General features: G+C 41.9%; 1 protein-coding gene across 2 annotated transcripts in view; it reads left to right on the top strand.

The window, feature by feature from the left end:
* Positions 1-25955, top strand: part of GARNL3 (GTPase activating Rap/RanGAP domain like 3) — a 72087-nt gene that overhangs the window by 35530 nt on the left and 10602 nt on the right. For both annotated transcript variants that reach the window (XM_067471843.1, XM_060757373.2), the window contains exons 3-21: positions 1716-1790; positions 2170-2269; positions 3266-3384; positions 4927-4991; positions 5413-5476; positions 6480-6506; positions 7729-7804; positions 12785-12883; positions 13358-13461; positions 14652-14760; positions 15710-15755; positions 16009-16115; positions 16430-16545; positions 16936-17040; positions 17495-17569; positions 19033-19144; positions 21373-21471; positions 21604-21717; positions 23381-23556. In XM_067471843.1, the coding sequence (XP_067327944.1) occupies positions 1716-1790; positions 2170-2269; positions 3266-3384; positions 4927-4991; positions 5413-5476; positions 6480-6506; positions 7729-7804; positions 12785-12883; positions 13358-13461; positions 14652-14760; positions 15710-15755; positions 16009-16115; positions 16430-16545; positions 16936-17040; positions 17495-17569; positions 19033-19144; positions 21373-21471; positions 21604-21717; positions 23381-23556 (1788 nt within the window). The remainder of the gene's footprint in view (positions 1-1715; positions 1791-2169; positions 2270-3265; positions 3385-4926; positions 4992-5412; positions 5477-6479; positions 6507-7728; positions 7805-12784; positions 12884-13357; positions 13462-14651; positions 14761-15709; positions 15756-16008; positions 16116-16429; positions 16546-16935; positions 17041-17494; positions 17570-19032; positions 19145-21372; positions 21472-21603; positions 21718-23380; positions 23557-25955) is intronic.

Genomic DNA, 25955 nt, shown 5'->3' with positions numbered 1-25955 from the left:
TGCTGCTGCTGGGGATGTGCTCCTTCTTTTTGTTCTGCCTTATATTTAGAAGGGCAGCCGGAGTGGTTTTCTGCCTTCATAACCGAGAGAGCGCTCTAATTTCCATGAAATTTGGTTCAAGTTTATTAGTGATGCAGGCAAAAAGACCACTCTTCTCGATCCTGCTTCCTCACGTTTGATTTTGTGGAATTTTACTATCTGGTGGTAATAATAATAATAATAATAATAATAATAATAATAATAGATGCAAAGACTCTGGCACAACCCAGTCAGAGGTGGCCCTAGGTAATTTTCAATTGTAAGCAAACAGTATTTTGCCGTCCCCCCCCCCCCCCCAAACCAATCATTGATATATATTTCCTGTTCATCGTGGGAGTTCTGTGTGCCATATTTGGTTCAATTCCATCATTGGTGGAGTTCAGGATGCTCTTTGATTGTAGGTGAACTATACATCCCAGTAACTACACTTGTTGCACTTGCTCCCTTACCTGGCCCGCTTTGGGTCCGGAGGTGTGCCTGAAGACCCCGGTGTGTGCACCAAAAGTCACCTCTTCTCCTGACTTTCTCCTCAGCCATTGGGACCAAGAGAGAGAGAGAGAGAGAGAGAGAGAAAGAGGTGGAGATGCCCACCTTTCCTGAATATAGGTGCAAAAACAAAGGAGGGAGCGGAGGTAGGAGATACCTCCAGCCGGAGGGTCTCCCTCTCTCTCTCTCTCTCTCGGTCCCAATGGCTGAAAAGAAAGTCAGGAGAAGAGGCGACTTTTGGTGCGCACGCTGGGGTCTTCAGACACGCCTCCGGACCCAAAGCGGGCCAGGCGCGGCGGCTCCGCCCCTTGGCCCACCCGCGGATTGGGGAGAGGAGAGGAGGCGGGTGGAGCGCCGGGGGATCAGGAAAGGGAGCCGGTCATGGGGAAGGGATCAAACGCGGAGAACGATTGAGCTCCGGCTCTGCTCGCTCACCCGGTGGCTGGGTGGAGCAGGAACGAGAGGGGCCAGGCGAGGCTCAAGGGCCCGGCCCCTTTGGGAAGAGGATCGCCCAGCAGCGAGGCAAGAAAGCCGAGGCTCCCCCCGGACTGCTAGGGCTGTTGTGAGCTGAGGGGGCGCTCCTCAAGTGGCGGTTGAGGGGCATTTACAGAGGCGCCTCTGCGCTCCTGGCAAAAAAAAGTGTTCTGCGACCGCTTACTTCGCGTAATGGACGAGGTGCCCCTGAACCCAGTAAAGGTAGTCCCAGTGGTGAACGGCACACTGGGTGCAGTGGCTAAAGACCTTGGCCTGCACTTAAACACAATCGGCGCTGACAAAATTGCCATCTGCCAGCTGAAGAAGCCCACCTTCCTATTTTCTTGCATAATCATAATAACAGATTCCGCCCATGGAACACAACTGTTCCTGGTCATGAATGATCGCCTATGATAGATGAATTGTTATTGTTGTTATTGCCTATCTGTCTCTCCTGTCAGCCCGAGGCAGGGCTCAACATAGTCAAATATATCTATAATAGCACATACTAAAACATCATTAAAATGCAACCCTGAAAGTATAATATTAAAGCAGGTTTCATGTCAAGATCTATCTCAAGGTCTAGGTTTCAGGCCTTCAGATGGATAGATGTCACCCGAAGCAGCAGATTGAAAAGAGTTCCGAATTGTTAAAGAGTCCAATAGGTGAACAAGTTGCATTCAATGTCGAACCGTCTCTTTGCTCTCGTTTCACAGCTCATTTCCAGCGATGCCGACGGAGCGATCCAAAGAGCGGGCCGGTTCCGGGTGGAGAATGGCTCCATTGACGAGGTAAGAGCATTATTATTATTATTATTATTATTATTATTGCAAAGGCTGGAGGGCCATCTGCTTTGATTGTGCTTTTCCTACATGGCAGAAGGGGGTTGGACTGGATGATCCCTGGGGTCTTCCAGTGAAATGCTGTTAAGTTTATGTTGGTTAAAATTGTTCTTCATTTTAAATATTGTATTTATCAATTTATTTTACATTGTGTGACGACGACTGAACCATCACCACTCAAGCAGGGAGCTTTGAAATGGTTGGAACAGAAGCTCTCCAAAGTTTTAGGTGCTCTTAAAGCCTTTTACAGGGAAAACCAATTGATTCCTAATCCATTTAAAATGTGGACTTGTGGGTTTCTATATACACATAAATCTTTCTGTTGCAGAATACGGATTATGCACCTGGGACCTGGCACCGGACAGATGTGCACCTGGAGAACCCCGAATACCACACCAGGTGGTACTTCAAGTATTTCCTAGGAAAAGGTAGTCAAGCTATTATTATTATTATTATTATTATTATTATTATTATTATTATTTTAAGTATGTGTGTGTGTGCACGTTGGACACTTCCCAAGTGTCTAGGACTGTGTGATGTATCGGCGAATAATGGGTGCAGATCCCAGTAAGGCGGCCTTTTGCAGCTGGCAGATGGTAATTTTGTCAGCGCCGATTGTGTTTAAGTGCAGGCCAAGGTTTTTAGGCACTGCACCCAGTGTGCTGATCACCACTGGAACCACCTTTACTGGGTTGTGCCAGAGTCTTTGCAGTTCGATCTTTAAATCCTCATATTGTGTCAGATTTTCCAGTTGTTTCTCTGCAATCCTACTGTCACCTGGGATTGCAACATCGACAATCCATACTTTGTTTTTTTAAAACGATTGCGAGGTCAGGAGTATTGGGCTCCAAAACTCTGTCTGTCTGAATTCGGAAGTCCCAGAGTAGCTTGTGTTCATTCTCTGTAACATTTTCCGGCTTGTGATCCCACCACTTCTTTGTCGCAGGCAGATGGAATTTGTGGCACAGATTCCAATGAATCATCTGAGCAACAGTGTTATGCCTCTGCTTGTAGTCTGTCTGCGCGATCTTCTTGCAGCAGCTCAGGATGTGATCTATTGTTTCACCTGCTTCCTTGCAGAGTCTACATTTGGGATCTGTTGTCAACTTTTCAATTCTGGCTCTGATAGTATTTGTTCTAATGGTTTGTTCTTGGGCTGCAGAATCCTTTGTCTCCTTTTTCAAAGATTATTATTATTATTATTATTCCCATCCACATGGTGGATAATAACACTAATACATAATTTTTGGAAATCCTGTTCCTTTTTGTTAAGCTTCTGGATATCTAGCTCGTGGGTGTATTTTGAAACTGTATTTTGATACTCTTTTATTAATAAATTTATCTGTGTGGTGTCTGGGTGAAGAAGGGATCAAGTAGGCAGCTGGGTTGTAATGCTGATTTAGCTCAATTTTTCCCTTTTCCAGTTCATCAGAACTACGTTGGGACAGATGCAGAAAAGAACCCGTTCTTCCTCTCTGTCGTGCTCTCCGACCAAAACAACCAGCGGGTCCCACAATACCGTGCGATCCTTTGGAGGAAAACAGTAAGGCAACGCCATTCTCACTCTGACTCTGTTCCGTTTCCGCTCTCTCTTATTATCCTGGACCTTACAGCCTTAAAGCTGTGTCAGGAATACTTTTTGAACCTTGAAAAAAAAATTATCCATTTTCAGTGGGACAGGTTGCGTCAGCCACTTTCCGTATCGTCACTATAACTAGACAACTACTTTTCCATTACTTTTTGTTACTTTTCGTTAAGTAATTGTGATAGTGGGGAAACTTCAGGGGCTCCTTTCTCCATCATTGTTAACGCTATCAGCATGAAACTTGCTACAATTATATAACATATTTATTTATTTATTTACTACGCATCTATACCGACATTCTCAGCCCGAGGGCAACTCATGCCGGTTTACAAAACGGCACAATTCGGTGCCCACAACCACAACAGTACAAAAAATAGTTTAAACATTAAAAACATTTAACATAGATAAAAAAAAATAATTACAATTAACATCAATAAACATAATTAAAAAAACCATAAGTCCTCCGCATTTCATTAATCAGCCATTGTCCAGTCACATTGCCCAACCGTTCCGAGATCAGAGTTTCATAGCTACACTGCGTTTGGGAAGGCCTGCTCATATAGCCAGGTTTTAATTTTTTTGCGAAACGTTAAGAGCAGTGGTTCTCAACCTTCCTAATGCCGTGACCCCTTAATACAGTTCCTTATGTTGTGGTGACCCCCAACCATCAATTCATTTTTGTTGCTACTTCACAACTATAATTTTGCTCCTGTTATGAATCATCTTGTAAATATCCAATATGCAGGATGTATTTTCATTCATTTGGCACAAATACTCGATATGCCCAAATTTGAATACTGGTGGGGTTGAGGGGAGGATTGATTTTGTCATTTGGGAGTTGTAGTTGCTGGGATTTATAGTTCACCTACAATTACAAAGAGCATTCTGAACTCCACCAATGATGGAATTGAACCAAACTTGGGACACAGAGCTCCCATGACCAACAACAAATTCTGGAAGAGTGTGGTGGGCATTGACCTTGAGTTTGGGAGTTGAAGTTCGCCTATATCCAGAGAGCACTCTAGACTCCAACAATGGACCAAACTTGGCACGGATACTCCATATGCCCAAATGTGAACACTCGTGAGGTTTTGGGAAAATAGACCTTGAGATTTGGGAGTTATAGTTCACCTACAATCAAGGAACGTTCTGAACTCCAACAATGATATAATTGGGCCAAACTTCCCACACAGAGACCCCCATGACCAACAGAAAATACTGTGTTTTCAGATGGTCTTTGGCGACCCCTCTGACACCCCTTTGCGACCCCTCCAGGGGTCCCGGCCCCCAGGTTGAGAAACACTGCGTTAAGAGGATGGGGGCTGATCTAATGTCCCTGGGGAGGGCATTCCATATTATTATTATTTCTCCGAAGGATCGTTCAAAGTTTGCATCACGATGAGCACCATCCATGTCACACTTATTAACACCCTGTATATACTTTTTGTGCCTTTTTGCATAAAGCCAAAGCAGCCTCATGTCTGATAATCTCTCTTGTAGGGAACTCAGAAAATATGCCTCCCTTACAGCCCTACGAAGACATTGTCTGTAAAATCTATTTTAAGGTATGAACCATTTTATTATTATTATCGACAATACATTATTATTATTATTATTATTATTATTATTATTATTATTATTATTTCTGACCATGGTCTACAACAGCCGTTCAATTGTTGTTGTTGTTATTATTGTTGTTATTATTATTATTATTATTATTATTATTATTTCTGACCAGTTTAAGCTAATGTCTACACCAGCTGTTTAATTGTGGTTGTTGTTGTTATTTCTGACCAGTTTAAGCTAAGGTCTACACCAGCTGTTCAGTTGTTGTTGTTGTTGTTATTTCTGACCATTTTGAGCTAAGGTCTACGCCAGCTGTTCTATTATTATTATTACTACTACTACTACTACTACTATTGTTAGGTATAGATAGATACATATATATTTTCACTTGTATTCTATACATTTTTCCTTCCCTTTCAGTGCCATGAATCTTGACAAGTTTGAGAAAGGGCCAAGAGAGATCCTTCACCCAGAAATCCAAAAGGTAAATTCCCCGAAACAAGAAACGGATGTTGGATTGTACAGGAAAGAGAAATTGAATCAGAGGAAGTAAAAAAACAAAAAACAAACAAGGAACAGACACAATAATAGAACTTTTAAAACCCACCCCTTTTGAGACTGGAAGTGAAGGAAAGAAAAAGAACTAAGTGGATGAGCTGTGGATGGATTATATACATTTGAAGGAAGGAAGGAAGGAAGGAAAAGGAAAGAAGGAAAAAGGAAGGAAGGAAAGAAAGAAGGAAAGAAGAAAAAGAAGGAAGGAAAGAAAATGAAGAAATAAGGAAGGGGAGAAGGAATGAAGGAAAGAAGGAAGAGAGAAGGAAGGAAGGAAAACAAAGAAAAAAGGAATGAGAGAGGAAAGAAGGAGAAGGAAGGAAAAGGAAAGAAGAAAGTTAGAAAGAAGGAAAAGGAAGGAAGGAAAGAAGAGGAAGGAAGGAATAAAGGAAAGAAGGGAAAGGAAGAAGGGGGAGGAAGGAAGGAGGGGGAAGGAAGAAATAAAGAAGGAAAAGGAAGGAAGGAGAAGGAAGGAAGGAAAAAGGAGAAGGAGGAGATGTATGAAGGAAAGGATGGGAGAGCGGGAAGAAAGAGAAGGAGGAAAGGAAGGAAAATGTATGAAGGTAGGTTTGGGTGTGTTGTAAAAGATTTGGGAATCTATAATTTGAAAAGAAGGGAATTCAGTATGGAAAGAAAAACAAAGAAGGGAGGGAGGAAGGGAGGGAGGGAGAAATGAAGGAAGGAAAGTATATGAAGAAAAGGAAAGGAAGGATGAAATGAAGGAAGAAGGAGAGAGGGAAGGTATATGAGGGAAAGGGAAAGAAAGAGGAAGAGAAACAAAATGCAAATCTGGGCATCACCATCTCTCTCTCTCTCTTTCTCTCCCCCCCCCCCCCCCTATATATATCTCTCCTCGAATTAATAGATTATTATTGTTTTGTTTGGCTTCACTGTCACAGCAGCTTAAACATTCACTCTTTTTTTTCCTCCAGGATTTATTGGTCCTTGAAGAGCAAGAGGTAAGTCCACAGCCGTCCTACATTTCCGCTGGCGCTTTGTCCCCTTTTTTCGGCTGATTGCTCTGTTCTTTTTCCATAATGTTCCCGAGATCCACAGAAGCCCAAATGCTGTTGTTGGGAATGAGAATGCCAGTGACCATCTTCCGTACACATGTATACATAGACGTGTACAAATTCATATAGAAAGACAAATATACATATGCACATATACATATACATAGGTACACATACATATATACAGATATGTACAGATATACCCATACCCATATACACACACACATATATACACATATACACATACATACATATGTATACATATACAGATATACACATGCACACTTATATATACATACATATGCATACACACACATACATATATATACATATACCCACACACATATACACATACATATGCATATACAGATATATACAGATATACCCATACCCATAAATGCACATACATATACATATAGATATATTCATACACATATACACATACATATGTATACATACACATATATATACACACACACACATATACATATACCCATACACATATATACAAGCACATATGCACATACACATACACATATATACATATAAATGCACATATACACACATATATGTATGCATACACATACAGACATATACACACACATATGTATACATACACATATACATATATATGCTGATGTACACATACAGACATACACACACATATATACACATATATACATATATGTTATGATGTATTTTGTTATTGTGTGTTTATTATGTTGTATTATTTTGGGCCTGGCCTCATGTTAACCGCCCCGAGTCCCCTTTGGGGAGATGGTGGCGGGTTATAAATAAAGATTATTACTATTATTATTATTATTATTATTATTTACATACATATATACCTATATACACACACACATATATGGCCCTCTTCCACATTTGCTGGGGTTCAAGGGCAAAAACCATGGATGAAAAATGCTATTTATTTCAAACCCGAGACAACACCTCTCTAAGTATGCTTGAGTCCTCTGCTGTGGCCAACTGTCGTTAGAAGATAACAATAATAATGATAACAGTAATAATAACAGTAATAATAAAAATAATAATAAGATGACCATTAGAACCACTTTGGAGGACCTTGAAATGCCAAGAATAATCTTCACTCCTGAATCTCTCTTATTGAGCTGTTTTATTCCACTCTTTGCTACTCCTTTCCCTCCAGGGCTCGGTCAATTTTAAGTTTGGGGTTCTTTATGCCAAAGACGGACAGCTGACGGACGACGAGATGTTCAGCAACGGTGAGTCTGTGCATGAAACTCTCGTCATTGGGCAGCAGCATATAGGCTTGTCCCAATGAAAAGGGCCTCTGTGTGCCAAGTTTGGTTCTGATCCATCATTATTGGGGCTTGCAGGGGTCTCAGGAAGTGAGTGAAGGTACTGCATCTCCCATCATCCATTGTCCACCATCCCCCAAACCGCAGCAGGACATAAAGTGGGTCATGAGGGTGTGTGTGCTAAGTTTGGTCCAGGTCGGTGATTTGTGCGGGTCACTGTTTTCTGTGGGAGCTGAAGCAATAGAAAGTACTACAGATCCCATCATCCGTGGTCCATCCTCCCCCAAACCGCACCAGGACGTAAAGTGGGTTGTGGGGGTTATATGTGCCAAGTTTGGTTCAGGTCCATCATTCGTGGGGGCTGCAGTGACATCCAATCAGAAAACTGCGACATACACACATACCCACCCACATACTCAACAACAAACATACAAACACCGACTTTTATTATATTCTAGCTTGGGAACCCATGGTGCCTGGGTTATTTGAGAAAGGCATTGTTTGCCAAAGTTGTTCTTTATGAGTTATGTATGTGGCTCGCAGTGGTCTCAGGAAGTTAGTGAAGGTACTGCGAATTCCATCATCCATGGTCCATCCTCCTCCCATCAGCACCAGGATGTAGAGGTTCATGGGGGCTCTGTGTGCCAAGTTTGGTCTTGGTCAGTCATTGGATGAGGGTCACAGTGGTTTCAGTAAGTGAGTGAAGGTACTGCAAGTCCCACCATCCATGGTCCATCCTCTTTCAAACTGCAACAGGATGTAGAGGGTCATGGGGGCTCTGTGTGCCAAGTTTGGTTTTTATTGGTCATTGGATGAGGGTCGTAGTGGTTTCAGTAAGTGAGTGAAGGTACTGCAGATCCCATCATCCATTGTCCATCCCCCTTAGAACTGCATCAGGATGTAGAGTGGATCATGAGTACTCTGTGTGCCAAGTTTGGGCCTGCTCTGTGATTGTAGGGGCTAAAATGTTCTGTGGGAAGTGAATTGGGTGAAGGTACTGCAAATCCCATCATTTGTGGCCCATTCTGCCCTTAACCGCACTAGGTTGTAAAGTGGGCCATTGGGCCTCTGTGTGCCAAGTTTGGTCCTGATCCGTCAGTGGTGTGCCACTGTGTTCTAAGGAATGAGTTAAAGTACTGCAAGTCCTGTCATCCATGGTCCATCCTCCCTCAAACTGCACCAGGATGTAGAGTGGGTCTTGGGGGGTCTGTGCGCCAAGTTTGGTCTTGTTCTGTCGTTGTTGGGGGGGGGGCACAAGGTGTTTTGGACTTCAATGCCAACCATTCCTGACAGCCTCAGACCCTTACCTCTCCTCTCTCTGCCACCTCAGAATGTTGGAATGTTGAGGCTGGCCAATCAGAGACCATATGCAAATTGTACCACAGTGCAAACCAATCAGATAGCTGCCACAGCCTCAGGCCTTTACCTCTCCTCTCTTTGTCACCTCAGAATGTCGGAATGTTGAGGCTGGCAAATAATACCACGGTGGCAACCAATCAGAAAGCTGCCACATATACTGGCCTCCTCATACATACATACATACATTCTCTTTTATTATATATAGATATAGATACTTGTTATTATTATGTTTATTTATACCCCGTTTTTTCTCTCCATAAAGGAGACTCAAAGTGCAAAAATGGCAACCGTTCTCTCTCAACAGATTGCAATTTACAGATTGCAGATTTGTCTCGCTTGCGTGCATTACTCTGCAAAGGGTCAGATAAACACGAGCGATAGCGGCACCACCTTCATAACAACCATAAATCCACCTCCGCCAAAAACAAAAAGAGAGAGTCACGGGTTCCATCCTATAAACACATCTCCTTTTATGCCAAACCGGGTTGTGATTTCGACACATTTTCCTCGTATTGCCATTTTTTAAAGAAAAGGTTAGGCAGCTTCTTGAGAATTCTGTGGAGGAATCTGTCGGCGTCGGGCGCTCAGAACATTCTGTGTTTATATGACTCAAAGGCTCTTTCTTAATGCCTTGGTTATATTTGCAAAGCCAGCTTGGCGTATTTGTGTTCACAACAGCCGGCGTGTATGCGTGAGAGAGAGGAATATCTGTATAAACTTGGTGTGTTTCTTCTTCCTGCAAATCTCCTGCTTTCTTCGATCTGTTTATCTCAAGTCAAGAACGGAGTCTTCTCGGAAAATAGGATCTGTTTGGACAAGATTTAATCCATAACTCTCTGTTGATAGAATCCTAGAGTTGGAAGAGACCCATGCAAAGGCCCTCTAGCCCGACCCCCTTCACCCATGCAGGAAAAGCACAATCAAACCACTCCTAACAGATGCCCATCTAGCCCCCGCTTAACAACAACAACAGAATTATAGAATAATAGAGTGTCATCCAGTCCAACCCCATTCTACCAGGGGTTGGACTGGATCAAAGCACTCCCGACAGATGGCCATCCAGATACTGCTGGATATGATGGTCATCCAGCTATGGATTGGTCACATGCACAGATAATAACACCATGTCACCAAATTTGAAAAGTGTTTTATTGCTGATTTGAAAGTGTTATTATTATAGTTGTGTGGTCCTTGCTTTGAAAGCAGTTGTTCTACTCCAGAGGCTTTGTTTGTGTGGCTGCCACAAACTTGGTTGAATTGGTTGAGGCTCAATGATGAAATATTCATTGAAAAATTAGAGCAAAAGGTGCTGCAAGATGTCCCTCCTTCAATTTATCCATCTATCGTTCTTCTATCCATTGATTTTCTATCCCTCCAATTATCTATTTACTGATTTATTTTCTGTACATCCCTCCTATTATCCATCTAGCTATCTATCCATCTATCTGCCGACCTGTTTATGTTGGATAGGCGAGACTCTACTGTATCTTCTATCCATCCTCCTCTGTCTAATTATCTATCTATCCATCTGTCTACCTACCTATTTATCTACCTACCAACCTACCTACCTACCAATCGATCAATTTTCTTATTATCCCTCCTATTATCCATCTAGCGATCTATCCATCTATTTTCTATCCCTCCAATTATCTATCTTCTATCCATCCCTCCATCTATATATTATCCACCCCTCCAATTGTCTATGTATCTATGTGTCTATGTATGTATGTATGTATGTATCTATCTATCGATCGATCGATCGATTAATCTGTTTCCTATCTGCTGACTTGTCTACTGTATCTTCCATCCATCCCTCCATCTCTATATTATCCATCCCTCCAATGTATGTATGTACGTACGTACGTACGTACGTATCTATCTATCTATCTATCTATCTATCTATCTATCAATCTGTTTACTATCTGCCGACTTGTTTATGTTGGATAAGTGAGACTCTACTGTATCTTCTATCCATCCTCCTCTATCTACCTACCTTACCTATCTATTGATTTTCTTATCCCTCCTATTATCCATCTAGCTATCTATCCATCTATTTTCTATCTCTCCAATTATCTATCTTCTATCCATCCCTCCAGTTATCTATGTATGTATCTATCAATCAATCAATCAACCAATCTATTTACTATCTGCCGATCTGTTCATGTCAGATAAGCAAGACTCTACTGTATCTTCTATCCATCCTCATCTATCTACCTACCTATCTATCGATTTTCTTATTATCCCTCCTATTATCCATCTATCTATCCATCTATTTTCTATTCCTCCAATTATCTATCTTCTATCCATGCCTCCATCTATATACTGTCCATCCCTCCAATTATCGATCTATCTATCGATCTATCAATCAATCAATCTATCAGTCGTTCAATCAATCTATTTACTATCTGCTGACCTGTTTATGTCAGATAAGCGAGTCTCTACTGTATCTTCTATCCATCCTCCTCTATCTATCTATCTACCTACCTATCTACCTATATATCGATTTTCTTATTATCCCTCCTATTATCCATCGAGCGATCTGTCCATCTATTTTCTATCCCTCCAATTTTCTATCTTCTATCCATCCCTCCATCTATATAATGTCCATCCCTCCAATTATCTATCTATCTATCTATCTATCTATCTGTCTCTCTCTCTATCAATCGTTCAGTCAATCAATCAATTTACTATCTGCTGACCTGTTTATGTTGGATAAGCGAGACTCTACTATATCTTCTATCCATCCTCCTCTATCTATCTATCTATCTATCTATCTATCCATCCATCCATCCATCCATCCATCCATCCATCTATCTATCTATCTATCTATTTTTTTATCATCCTTCCTATTATCCATCTAGCTATCTATCCATCTGTTTCTATTCCCTCAATTATCTATCTTCTATCCATCCCTCCATCTATATACTATCCATCCCTCCAATTATTTATCTATCTATCGATGGATCTATCTCTCAATCGATCAATCAATCAATCAATCTATTTACTATCTGCCGACCTGTTTACGTTGGATAAGTGAGACTCTATCTTCTATCCATCCTCCTCTATCTACCTACCTACCTACCTACCTACCTACCTATCTACTTATCGATTTCTTATTATCTCTCCTATTATCCATCTAGCTAGCTATCCATCTATTTTCTATCCCTCCAATTATCTATCTTCTATCAATCCCTCCATCTATATACTATCCATCCTTCCAATTATCTATCTATCTATCTATCTATCTATCTATTTATCTGTTGATCAATCAATCAATCAATCAATCAATTTACTATCTGCCGACCTGTTTATGTCGGATAAGTGAGACTCTACTGTATCTTCTATCCATCCTCCTCTATCTATCTATCTATCTATCTATCTATCTTTCTCCAATTATCCATTTATTTATTTCAGCATTATTTATTACCGCATATGTATACCGCCTTTCTCAGCCAGAGGCGACTCAAGGCGGATTATTATTATTATTATTATTATTATTATTATTATTATCCATCTATCTGTCTTCTATCCACCTCTCCCATTATCCATCTACCTTCCATCCAACCTCTGTCTTTGTCTTTGCAGAAACCGGCAGCGAAAGCTTTCAGAAGTTGCTGACTCTTTTGGGGGAGGCCATTGTGCTCAAGGGCTGGACGGGCTACAGAGGAGGGCTGGACACCAAAAGTAAGGCTTTGGCGTTCCTTTACAATGCTGTGAGCATGTTATCCCATCTCTTTCCCCCCTCAAAATATTCTCCCTTCTCTTCACCATGGAATCGTCAAGAGGTTTTTTGCAAAGTCTGTTGGCCGTTCTCGCTCCCTTTGTACTTCTGTTGTTCTGTTTACCTTGGACTTTCCTCAGTGGATGGGCCTGGGGCATCTAAAGGAAGAATTAATTAAATTCAGTCAAACTTGGGCATCTCCTCCATGAAAAGGTGGCACCTCTTTTGTGGTCCTTCCCTTTCTTGTGGCCATTCCCAGAAGGGAGGATGACCCTCTGAAGGGCATACTCGTCTCTGTTCTGCGTATTTCAATATATGCATTTCATAGAAATAGAAGTGCTGTGAGCCACTTTGGGGGAAAAAAACACCACTCAATACTTGTATGCAAAATGAATTTGCATCGTAATGGTTTTCCTTTTCTTCTTCTTCTTCCCCAGATGACACCACCGGCCTCCACTCCATGTACACAGTCTACCAGGGCCACGAGATCATGTTCCACGTCTCCACCATGCTCCCCTACTCCAAGGAGAACAAGCAGCAGGTTTGTTGCTCTCCCGGAAGCGCCTCTCCATTCTTCCTCTCTTTCCTTCCTTCCTCCCTTTCCCTCATATGCCTTCTCCCTGCCTCTTTCCCTCCTTCTTCCCCCCCTTCCTCGCATGTACTTTCCCCCTCTTCCCCTTCTTTCCATCCTTTGTCTTTCCCCCTTCCTTTCTTCCCTTCCTTCATAGTGTTTCCGTCCTTCTCTCTCTCTTCTCACCCTTCTTTCTTTCCTTCCTTCTTTCCTCCTCCCTTCTCCCTTCCTTTCTTTTCTTTCTGTCTTACTTTTTTCCCTTTCTTCCTGTCTTTTTTCCTCACCTTCCCTTCCCCTTTTCTTTCTTTTCCTTCCTTTTTTCTCCTCTTCCCTTCCCTTTCGTTTTTCCACCCCATCCCTTCCCCTCCTTTCTTTCCCTTTCTTTCCCTTCATTCTGTCTTCTTTCCTCTCCCTTCCTTTCTTTTTTTCCTTCCTTCCTTCCTTCCTTTCTTTTTTCCTCTCCTCTCCCTCCCTCCCGCCCTTCCTTTTTGTCTGTCTTTTTCCTTCCCCCTCCCTTCCTTTCCTCCCTTTCTTCCTTATACCTTTTCTTCCTTCCTTCCTTCCTTCCTTTCTTTCTTTCTTTCTTTCTTTCGTTCTTTTTCTGTCTTTTTCCTTCTCCCTCCCTTTTCTTTCTTTTGTTTCTTCTCTGTACTTTCTTTTCTTTCTTTCTTTCTTTCTGTCTGTCTGTCTATCTTTCTTTCTTTCTTTCTTCTTGCTTGCTTGCTTGCCTTTCTTCCTTCCTTCCTTCCTTTCCTTCTTTCTTTCCTTCCTTCCTTCCATTCATTTCTATCTTTTTTTCTCCCCTCCCTCCCTTTCTTTTCTTTCTTTCTTTTTCCTCCCCCTCCCTTCTCCTTTCCTTTCCTTCCTTTCCTTCTTTCCTTCCTTTCTTTTTTCTCCCCTTTCCCCTTTTTTCTTTCCTTTCTTTTTCTCTTTCTTTTGTGCCTTCCCCTAGCACAAGTCACCTAGCAGCAGCCAATCCGTTTCATTCTCTTACTTTCCCAGCCACATGGCAGAGGGCCACCCGGCAACTGCTTTTCAAATGTGGATGATGGGAGTTGCAGGCCATCCCGATTTGATGGCAAAGGCTCCCCATTGCCTTGTGTTGTTCTTTTATATTTCTTTCCTTCTTTTGTATTTGTATTTTTCTGTTCTTTGTTCAGGTGGAAAGGAAGCGGCACATTGGGAATGACATTGTCACCATCGTGTTCCAGGAAGGAGAGGAGTCGTCACCAGCCTTTAAGCCTTCCATGATCCGCTCGCACTTCACACGTATCTTTTGCAAACTCCCTTGTTTGTTAGTTTATATCCAGACTGCATTACACACCTTTTTTTTTCCAGACCACATTGCACACTTCCTTGTTTGTTTCCAGACTATATTTCACACTTCCTTCCTTCATTGTTTGTTTTTTTTTTTTTGCTTCCAATCTGGTGGCTGCATTGTGTTTGCTGCCAGACCACATTGTTTGCTTGTTTCCAGACCGCATTGCACACTTGTTTGTTTGTTTGTTTGTTTGTTTCCAGACTACATTGAACACTTGTTTCTTTGTTTCCAGACCGCATTGCACACTTGTTTGTTTCCAGACTGCATTACACATTTGTTTGTTTTTTTCAGACCGCATTGCACACTTGTTTGTTTGTTTCCAGACCGCATTGCACACTTGTTTGTTTGTTTCCAGACTGCATTACACACTTGTTTGTTTGTTTCCAGACTGCATTGCATACTTTTTTGTTTGTTTGCTTGTTTCCAGATCGCATTACATGCTTGTTTTGTTTGTTTCCAGACCGCATTGCACACTTGCTTGCTTGCTTGCTTGTTTTTAGACTGCATTGCACACTTTCCTTATTTATTTCCAGATGGCATTGCACTCTTTCCTTGTTTGTTTGTTTGAAGACTACATTGAACACTTGTTTGTTTGTTTCCAGACTGCATTGCATACTTTTTTGTTTGTTTGCTTGTTTCCAGATCGCATTACATGCTTGTTTTGTTTGTTTCCAGACCGCATTGCACACTTGTTTGTTTGTTTGTTTCCAAACTGGCGGCTGCATTGTGCCACAAAATCTTCCATCTGCAACGGACCAACTGTGGTCTGTGTTAAGAATTTGGCTGCATTCGACCTTTTATTTTCCCTTCCTTTCATTTATAAATTGCACTGCCATTTAACAGAAATGTCAAGGGATGGAAGGCAAGAAGGAAAGGTTTTCTTAACTCCTGCTGCAGATATTTTTGCCTTAGTGAGATACAACAAGCAAAACGATAGCTACAGGTGGGTCTTGGCCGCCACACAAGCCATTCAATAATAATAATAATAATAATAATAATAATAATAATAGACTTTGACAATAATAGTAATAATAATCTATCACAATCAGATAAGTCATTTGAAACTCAAGTTGTGGAGCTGATGTAAAATTAATATAAGGTCCAATCTTATTTTTGGGAAAATACTGTAGCTTTGGATACCAAGGACCTCCCCGTTTTTCCCCATTCATTGTCTCCCTGCTTCTTTTCTTTGCCAGGCTGAAGATCTTTTCGGAAGAAAGCGTCCCTCTCTTTGGGCCCCCACTTCCCTCTCCGCCGGTCTTTACGGACCACCAGGAATTCAGGGATTTTCTGCTCGTGAAACGTAAGATAGGATTTTAAAAGCTCTTTGTTTAGATCCTGATTATGTTCTTGAGTCCCCCCAGGGGTGAGAAAGGTGGTATATAAATACTGTAAATAAATAAATAACATATGGGCCCACCAATAAAGCATAGGATTAGAAGGGATCCCCAAGGGCCATCCAGTCCAACCCCCTTCTTTGTGCCAGGCAGGCAAAGCACCATCTGACCCCTCCTGACAGATGGCCATAATAATAATAAAAACATTACAAACATTTTATTTTAAAAATGAACAACAAGATGTAGGAAATAACAGGAAAAATAATTTTTCTTTCTTCAGTGATCAACGGGGAGAAGGCCACTCTGGAGACCCCGACTTTCGCCCAGAAGCGGCAGCGCACCTTGGACATGCTGATCCGCTCCTTGTACCAGGACCTCATGCCCGACATGCACAAGGTGTGCTTTGGACCGCCATGCGTTTGGGTCGGAGTCAAAGGGGGGGGGGGCTTCCAGTCTGACCCCTTTGAGTTAAGCAGGAACCCTAAACTAAAGGTGTGCAAATTCATTTCGGAGATTTGGATGGCCCTCTGTTTCGCTTCCTAAAGATTCGTAGGGGTCCCATTTCCATCTTGTAATCCAAATTTCCAAAACCTTGTAATGGTCTCGTTAAGATTTGTTCCATTTTTCTGTCATATTTATGGTTATCAGGAGGAAACGAGGCACACTTGTAGGCAACATTTACAACTGTAATCCCACCAAGTTTCAGAATGTTTTGGTCATCCACTGATTTTTAGGAAATTTTTAAAGTTTGGCTCGTTTGGTCAACCTTTCTTTGGCTTTGCTTAGAACATGCTCAACAGGAGGTCCTTCAGCGACGTCTTGCCCGAATCCCCGAAATCGGCCCGGAAAAAAGAAGAGGCTCGCCAAGCTGAGTTTGTCCGTCTTGGCCAGGTATGTGTGCATTACAGGGACACTCTTCCAAACGCAATCATAACAACACTATGTAGTACTACGATTCTTGTTCCTGGGTTATAAATGTCACTTCCTAATTGGTTATATCATTAAAACATGGGGAAAGTAAAATTGGGGTATAAATAAACATAGTAATAAACATAAAAATAATAATAAACATAATAATAAACATAATAATAATAATAATAATAATAATAATAATAATAATAATATAATGATGGTGATGTGGGGGAAGGAGAGTTTCCATCCTTAGGAGTATTTCTATCTGGAAATGCAATTCAAGGAGACAAACAACAAGATTGCTTCCCTGGAGAAGAAGTAAGAATGCAACAAAACAAAACATGAAGAGGAAACCTTGTGGGGCATAGTCAAATAGCTATCTATCTGGCTGTCTATCTACTTGCAAGTGACGTCTTTATTATTGGGTTTCCAGGCATTCAAGCTCAAAATGATTGTGAGAGGCGATGCCCCGGCCATTTTGGCAACCGCCAGCCTTTGCAAGAAAGAGGTGAGTTTGGGTTTTTAAATGGTGCTTGAAAACAGGAGAGTTGGCTCAAAAAAAAAACCCAAATGGGTTTTGCTTACTGTGAACCAACTGCCTAATTTATTATTTACTAAAAAAGAGCCCTTCTTTCCCACCCACCCCCATTCTTGTCCCTTTTCTCATTCCTTTCCTTCCTTTTCTTTCTTCTCCCTCATTCCCTTGTCCATTCTTTTCTTTCTCTTTTTCCTCTAAATTTCCTCCTTCCCTCCCTCTCTTCCTTCTTCCCATTTCCTTCCTTCCTTCCTTCTCTCTCCCTTCCTTCTCAAGTCCTTTCTTTCTCTCCTTTTCCTTCAGATTTCCTCCTTCCATTGCTCTCTTCCTTCCCTCCCTCCCTCCCTTCCTCTCTCTCCCCCTCCCTCTTTCTTCCTTCCTTCCTTCCTTCCTTCCCACCCTGTCTCTTCTCCATGCCTTTCTTTCTCTCCTTTTCCTCTAAATTTACCTTCCCTCCCTCTCTTCCTTTCCTTCCTCCCTCCCTCCTTCCTTCTTCCCACTCTCTCCCTCCTTTCTCTGTTCCTTTCTTTCTCTCCTCTTCCTTCAAATTTCCTCCTTCCCTTGCTCTCTTCTATCTCTCCCATCCTTCCTTCTCTTTCATTCTTTCAATCACTTCCCTCTTCTCCATTCCTTTCTCTCTCTTTTTCCTTCCTGCTTCCTTCCTACCATTCTTCCCTCCTCTTTCTTCCCCTCATTCTTTCTTCTTCCTCCTACTCCCTTTCTTTCTTTCCTGTTTTTATCTCTTCCTTCTTTTCTTTTCTTTTCTTTCTTTCTTTCTTTCTTTCTTCCTTTCTTCCTAACCTGTCTCTTCTCCATGCCTTTCTTTCTCTCCTTTTCCTCTAAATTCACCTTCCCTCCCTCTCTTCCCTTCTTTCCTTCCTTCCTTCCTCCCTCCCTCCTCCCTTCCTTTCCTTCTTCCCACTCTCTCCTTCCCTTCTCTGTTCCTTTCTTTCTCTCCTCTTCCTTCAAATTTCCTCCTTCTCTTCCATCTCTTCCATCCTTCCTTCCTTCCTTCCTTCTCTTTCTTTCTTCCCATCCCCTCTCTCTTCTCCATTCCTTTCTTTCCCTCTTTTTCCTTCTTGTTTTCTTCTTCCTACCTTCCTTCCTTCCCTCATCTTCTTCTCATTTGTTCTTCTTCCCTCCTACTCCCTTTCTTTCTCTTATCTCTTCCTTCCTTCTTCTCTCTCTCTCCCTTTCTCCTGCTATGAGAGAATCTCCCTCTCAGAGGGCCACTTCACCTAGCAACAACCTTAGTGGCATAAACAGACATACTTTGGGTTTTACACAAATAGAGAAGATTGTTAATTAAAAATATACTTTTTTCCTGCACCCAGGACCCTCTTAAAGCTGATACACAGCAGGATCCATATGTGTGTGTGTGTGTGTGTGGAACAGAAGAAGAATTTTACAAAAAAATAAAATACCTCTTTCCACAGCCTTGGGAATCCCAATGTTTCTGCAGCAATTTCCCACACGATGTCTTCTGTGCTGATTCCTGGGGACAATCGCTGCTCGTTTCTACGGATGTCGGGGTCCTGCTCTTAGACGGTTGGTAGATAGATGCACAACTCTACTCACAAATGTGTAAATTTGTGACAGATTGCTTTATTTATTATTTATTTATCATGTCACAAGCAAATTGAGACTACAGTTAGTATATAAAAACCACAAAGTTAAAAACTTGGGATTATACTAAATGTCCTTTGACCAGAAGCTGGCCACTTGGCATTCCTCTGGTATCGCTGTGAGAAGGTCCTCCATTGTGCATGTGGCAATGCTCAGGCCGCATTGTAGTAAGTGGCTGTGGTTTGCTCTTCTCCACACTCGCATGTCGTAGACTCCACTTTGTAGCCCCATTTCTTAAGGTCGACTATTCATCTCATGATGCCAGAGCGCAGTCTGTTCAGCGTCTTCCAAGTCACTTAGTCTTCTGTGTGTCCAGGAGGGCGTTTCTCATCTGGTCTCAGCCACTGATTCAGGTTCCGGGTTTTAGCCTGCCACTTTTGGACTCTTGCTTGCTGAGGTGTTCCTGCGACTATCTCTGTAGATCTCAAGAAGCTATTTCTTGATTTAAGTCATTGGCATACTGGCTGATATCGAAACAGAGGATGGGCCGGAGAGGTCAAATATCTTGGTCCATTCATTACAGGCTGCTACTTCCCGACGGATGTCAGGTGGTGCAGTACTGGCTAAACAGTATAATTTATCTAGTGATGTGGGGTGTAGATATCCTGTGATAGTGTGGCATGTCTCATTAAGAGCCATATCCACTGTTTTAACGTAGTGAGATGTGTTCCACACTGGGCATCGGTACCCAGCAACAGAGTAGCAAAGCACAAGGGCAGATGTCTTCACTGTGTCTGCTTGTGATCCCCAAGGTGTGCCAGTCAGCTTTTGTATGATATTATTTTTAGCACCCACTTTTTGCTTGATAGTCAAGCAGCGCTTCTTGTAAGTCAGAGCACAGTCCAGGGTGACTCCCAGGTATTTGGGTATGTTGCAATGCTCCAGTGGGATTTCTTCCTAGGTCATCCTCAGAGTTCAAGATACTTGTCTGTTCTTAAGGTGAAAAGCACACGTCTGTGTTTTAGATGGATTAGGGATCAGCTGGTTTTCCTTGTAATAGGCAATAAGAATTTGGAGAGCTTGTGTTCAGCCATTTCAGAGCTCCCTGTTTGAGTGGTGATGGCATGATCATCAGCATAGATGAAGCTCTCTGTCCCTTCTGGCAGTGGCTGGTCATTTGTGTAGATGTTGAACATGGATGGTTCTGTTTCCGCCATCTGCTTCTCTGGCCCTGGAACTCAACAAAAAAGATCCTGTTTTGTAGCCGATTTCCTATGAAGCGGGTGAGGTGGCCGTCCTTTGTGATATTATACATTTTTTCTCAGGAGGAGGCAATATTTACAGTGTCATAACCCGACAGGTCTGTGAAGAGACAGCTCCACAACATGTTTAAAACAGCGAAATAAAGCAAAACATTGTTAAAATAAATACAACAAATAAGCACAGGTATATCTCTCTACTTGTGGAGAGAAATAGCGGGATATAAATAAACATGAAAATGATAATATAATAATAACACAGATTAAATGCAGGTTAGAATACACAAGTTAAAATGGACTGGATAGGCCTGTTGAGTCTAGGGTAACTAGGCTCTGCTTCTTCTCTTTGCACTGAATCAGAGAATCATAGAGTTGGAAGAGACCTCGTGCGCCATCCAGTCCAACCCCATTCTGCCAAGAAGCAGAAAAATTGCATTCAAAGCATCCCTGATAGATGGCCATCCGGCCTCTGTTTAAAAGCTTCCAAAGAAAGAGCCTTCACCACACTCCGGGGCAGAGAGTTCCACTGCTGAACGGCTCTCACAGTCAGGAAGTTCTTCCTCATGTTCAGATGGAATCTCCTTTCTTGTAATTTGAAGCCATTGTTCTGCGTCCTAGTCTCCAAGGAAGCAGAAAACAAGCTCCCTATGGCTTCCTCTCACGTATTTATACATGGCTATCATGTCTCCTCTCAGCCTTCTCTTCTTCAGGCTAAACATGCCCAGCTCTTTAAGCCGCTCCTCATAGGGCTTGTTCTCCAGACCCTTGATCATTTTAGTCGCCTTCCTCTGGATATATTCCAGCTTGTCAATATCTCCCTTCAATTGTGGTGCCCAGAATTGGACACAATATTCAATATTGTTTCTATTATAGTGGCTTTCCTGAGCATCAGGAAACAAAGCCCATTTTCCAGCCAAGGGATTGTGAAATGTCTTTTTCAATCTCTTCCAGATGGACAGCCTTCGACTCTAGTGTTCGATAAAACTTTGCAAGTGAAGCAGATGCACATCCTGGAGACCTTGGACCTTCTGATCGCGAGAGCCGACAAAGGTAAGAAGCGCAATATTAGGAGAACGCACTGAAACATAGAGCTGGGGGAAATGGCATTGTGGATCCTGTTGTTTGGATGCTTTGATTTAAAATCTCCCATGAATGCCTCTGTTAATGCTTCCTGCCTTGCAGGAAAGGATTCCCGGCTCCTGGTCTTCAGGCTCAGCGCCGTCCAGAAAGGCATCGAAGGCAAGCAGATCAAGAGCAAATGCGACTGCAGGGAGAACAAGCTGGAGAAAACAAAAGGTGATCTGGAGTTGGTTGGGGCTGAAGACCTCTCTCACACAAGCTGTATTATATGCAGGGTTCAATCATAGAACTGGGAGAGACCCCCAAGGGCCATCTAGTCCAACCCCCAAGGGCCATCTAGTCCATCTAGTCTTTCTGCCACACAACCAAAGCCCTCCCAACAGATCTCCATCTAGCCTTTCCTTCCAAAGAAAGTTAGGAATTATGGGTGTTGAAGTCCAAAACACCTGGAGAGCCAAAGTTTGCCCATGCCTGCATTATACCAACAAAGTAGTACAAACTGCAGCCTTCCAGGTGTGACATTATTATTATTATTATTATTATTATTATTATTATTATTATTGACACAAAAACACAGTATGTCACAGCAAACGAGATCTATATGCTGGATTTCGTATCACAAAATCACAAGTCGAACACTTCCCAAGCGTCTAGGACTATGTGATGTATTATTATTATTATTATTATTATTATTATTATTATTATTATTCTGACACAAAAACACAGTATGTCACAGCAAACAAGATCTATATGCTGGATTTCCTATCACAAAATCACAAGTCGAACACTTCCCAAGCGTCTAGGACTGTGTGATTTATTGTTATTATTATTATTATTATTATTATTGACACAAAAGCACAGTATGTCACATCAAACGAGATCTATATGCTGGATTTCATATCACAAAATCACAAGTCTAACACTTCCCAAGCGTCTAGGACTTTGTGATATATTATTATTATTATTATTATTGACACAAAAGCACAGTATATCACAGCAAACGTGATCTATATGCTGGATTTCGTATCGCAAAATCACAAGTCTAACATTTCCCAAGCATCTAGGACTGTGTGATGTATTATTATTATTATTATTATTATTATTATTATTATTATTTGAAACACCACAAGATGAGTCCACAGCAGACACTCTGTTGGCTGTTGTATTGCATCACACATTGGACACTTCCCAAGTGTCTAGGACTGTGTGATGTATCAGTGAATAATGCATGCAGATCCCCGTAAGGTGGCCTTTTGTAGCTGGCAGATGGTAATCTTGTCAGCGCCAATTGTGTTTAAGTGCAGGCCAAGGTCTTTAGGCACTGCACCCTGTGTGCCGATCACCACTGGGACCACCTTTACTGGTTTGTGCCAGAGTCTTTGCAGTTCGATCTTTAAATCCTCGTATTGTGTAATATTTTCCGTTTTATTATTTTATATTATTATTATTATTATTATTATTATTATTATTATTATTATTAGAAACACAACAAGAGTCCACAGCAAACAAGATCACTCTGCTGGCTGTTGTATTGGATCACACGTTGGACCCTTCCCAAGTGTCTAGGACTTATTATTATTATTATTCTATTTATTAATACCCTGCTTTATCTCCCCCAAAGGGGAGACTTTATCTCAACTCCCATCAGCTTTAGTCCATGATAATGTCTAATGATGAGGAAGGCAGGAGTTGTAGTCCAACATTGGGAGAAGGGCCACATATAATGCTATGAAGGGCCGGATTTGACCCGCGGGCCTTCAGTCAGTTGTGATTCACAAAAGGATTGCTCATCCACTTCCATTATCTCTGACAATGTTTACTCCTGAGATATCCTTCCTAGGCAGTCATTGGTAGCCCCAAATCTCTTTCTCTTTTCCAGGCTGCCATTTGTATGCCATCAACACCCACCACGGCAACGAGCTGCGGGTCGTGGCCGCCATCCGGAACAAGCTGCTCCTCATCACCCGGAAGTTCTGGCAATGGGAAGGCCTCAGCAGCCCGCCTTCAATGTCTCCGCAGTCAGAGTCCCCCGTGGAAGAGTTCCAGTACATCCGGGTGAGTCGGGGGTCAATTGTGGTACTGAGACCCGCTTTTCCTTAAATCTGGAGGCTTGTATTGTCGAAGGCTAGAATCACTTGGGTGTTGTTGTGTGGCTTCCAGGCTACATGACCAATGTGTTCTAGCAGCATTTTCTCCTCCTGATATTTCTGTTGAAGTTGTTTGCAATTTATAATATAGATTTCAAAGTATGTATGTTTAAAATGCAGTAGTGTGCCGAGAGTAATGTATTCCTGTGTGGAAAGAGTTAACTGAACCATGGAGGGAATGGCATTCCTAGAGGGGTCATAAATCAAGTGTGTAGAGCAAATGGACGCAGCGTTGTTTGTTGTTTGTCTTACGTCATACGTCACTCTAGAATGCAAGAGGTGTGGACTAGTACTGATAACAGACTGTGTGTTGGCGATGTTACGGTAGGGTGTGCTGAGTGTTAAGTAGCTTCTAATGTATATAGCTGTAAATAAAGTAGTTTATAGCCTAAAGTGGCTGTGATTGATTGTGTTCCTGCCTTGCTGTGCGGCCAATATCACTGACAGTTTCGCCTGCATCTGTGGCTAACATTTTCAGATAACATTTCTTTTCTAACATTGATACAGAAATAATAATAATAATAATAATAATAACTAAAGGTAAAGATTTTCCCCTGACATTAAGTATAGTAATAATAATATAATTTCATAGTAATAATCAAATTTAATAGCGACAATAATAATATCATTTCATAGTAATAATCTAATTTAATAGCGACAATAATAATATCATTTAATAATAATAATATAAATAAATAAATACATTTTATTGATTAGCCCTTAGGCCATACCACCAGATCGAACCAAACAGCAAAGCTTGATACAACTGACTAAAACTCTACTAATAAGACACTTAAAGTTAAATAAGACACTTATAATAATACAGTAAATAGGTATGATAAAATTGAATATATACAGCATATAATTAAATTTAATAATAGTAATACTACAATTTAATAGTAGTAATAATATCATTTAGTAATAATACCGTGGCCATCAGACTGGAAAAAATCAACTTATGGTATATCCCCATACCAAAAAAGGGAAATGCTAAAGACTGCTCAAACTTTGGTACTGTGACCCTTATTTCTCATGCCAATAAGGTAATGCTCAAGATCCTGCAAGGAAGACTCCAGCAATACATGGAGCGAGAGTTGCCAGATGTTCAAGCTGGGTTTAGAAAAGGCAGAGGAACGAGAGACCGGATTGCCAATATCCGCTGGAGAATGGAGAAAGGCAGGGAGTTTCAGAAAAACATCTACTTCTGCTTCATTGACTATTCTAAAGCCTTTGACTGTGTGGATCATAATAAATTGTGGCAAGTTCTTAGTGGGATGGGCATACCAAGCCACCTTGTCTCTTATCTGAGGAATCTGTACAAGGACCAAGTCGCAACAGTCAGAACTGACCACGGAACAACAGACTGGTTCAGGATTGGGAAAGGCGTACGGCAAGGCTGCATCCTCTCACCCAACCTTTTTAACTTGTATGCAGAACACATCATGCGTGGATGCGCGGGGCTTGAGGAATGCAAGGCTGGGGTGAAAATTGCTGGAAGAAACATTAACAACCTCAGATATGCAGATGACACCACTCTGATGGCGGAAAGCGAGGAGGAGCTGAGGAGCCTTCTAATCAAGGTGAAAGAAGAAAGCGCAAAAGCCGGGTTGCAGCTAAACATCAAAAAAACCAAGATTATGGCAACAAGAATGATTGACAACTGGGAAATAGAGGGAGAAAACGTGGAGGCCGTGACAGACTTTGTATTTCTAGGCGCAAATATTACGGCAGATGCAGACTGTGGCCAGGAAATCAGAAGACGCTTCCTTCTTGGGAGGAGAGCAATGTCCAGTCTCGATAAAATAGTAAAGAGTAGAGACATCAGACTGGCAACAAAGATCCGCCTAGTCAAAGCCATGGTATTCCCTGTAGTCACCTACGGATGTGAGAGCTGGACCTTAGGGAAGGCTGAGCGAAGGAAGAGAGATGCTTTTGAGCTGTGGTGTTGGAGGAAAGTGCTGAGAGTGCCTTGGACTGCGAGAAGATCCAACCAGTCCATCCTCCAGGAAATAAAGCCCGGCTGCTCACTGGAGGGAAGGAGACTAGAGACAAAGTTGAAGTCCTTTGGCCACATCATGAGGAGACAGCAAAGCCTAGAGAAGACAATGATGCTGGGGAAAGTGGAAGGCAAAAGGAAGAGGGGCCAACCAAGGGCAAGATGGATGGATGGCATCCTTGAAGTGACTGTACTTACCTTGAAAGAGCTGGGGGTGGTGACGGCCGACAGGGAGCTCTGGCGTGGGCTGGTCCGTGAGGTCACGAAGAGTCGGAGACGACTGAATGAATGAACAAGAATAATAATAATAA

The sequence above is a fragment of the Anolis sagrei genome, chromosome 11 (assembly GCF_037176765.1).
Source record: "Anolis sagrei isolate rAnoSag1 chromosome 11, rAnoSag1.mat, whole genome shotgun sequence".
NCBI lineage: Eukaryota > Metazoa > Chordata > Lepidosauria > Squamata > Dactyloidae > Anolis > Anolis sagrei.
The sequence above is the reverse complement of the archived record's forward strand: the minus strand, read 5'-3'. Positions and strand labels throughout refer to the sequence as shown.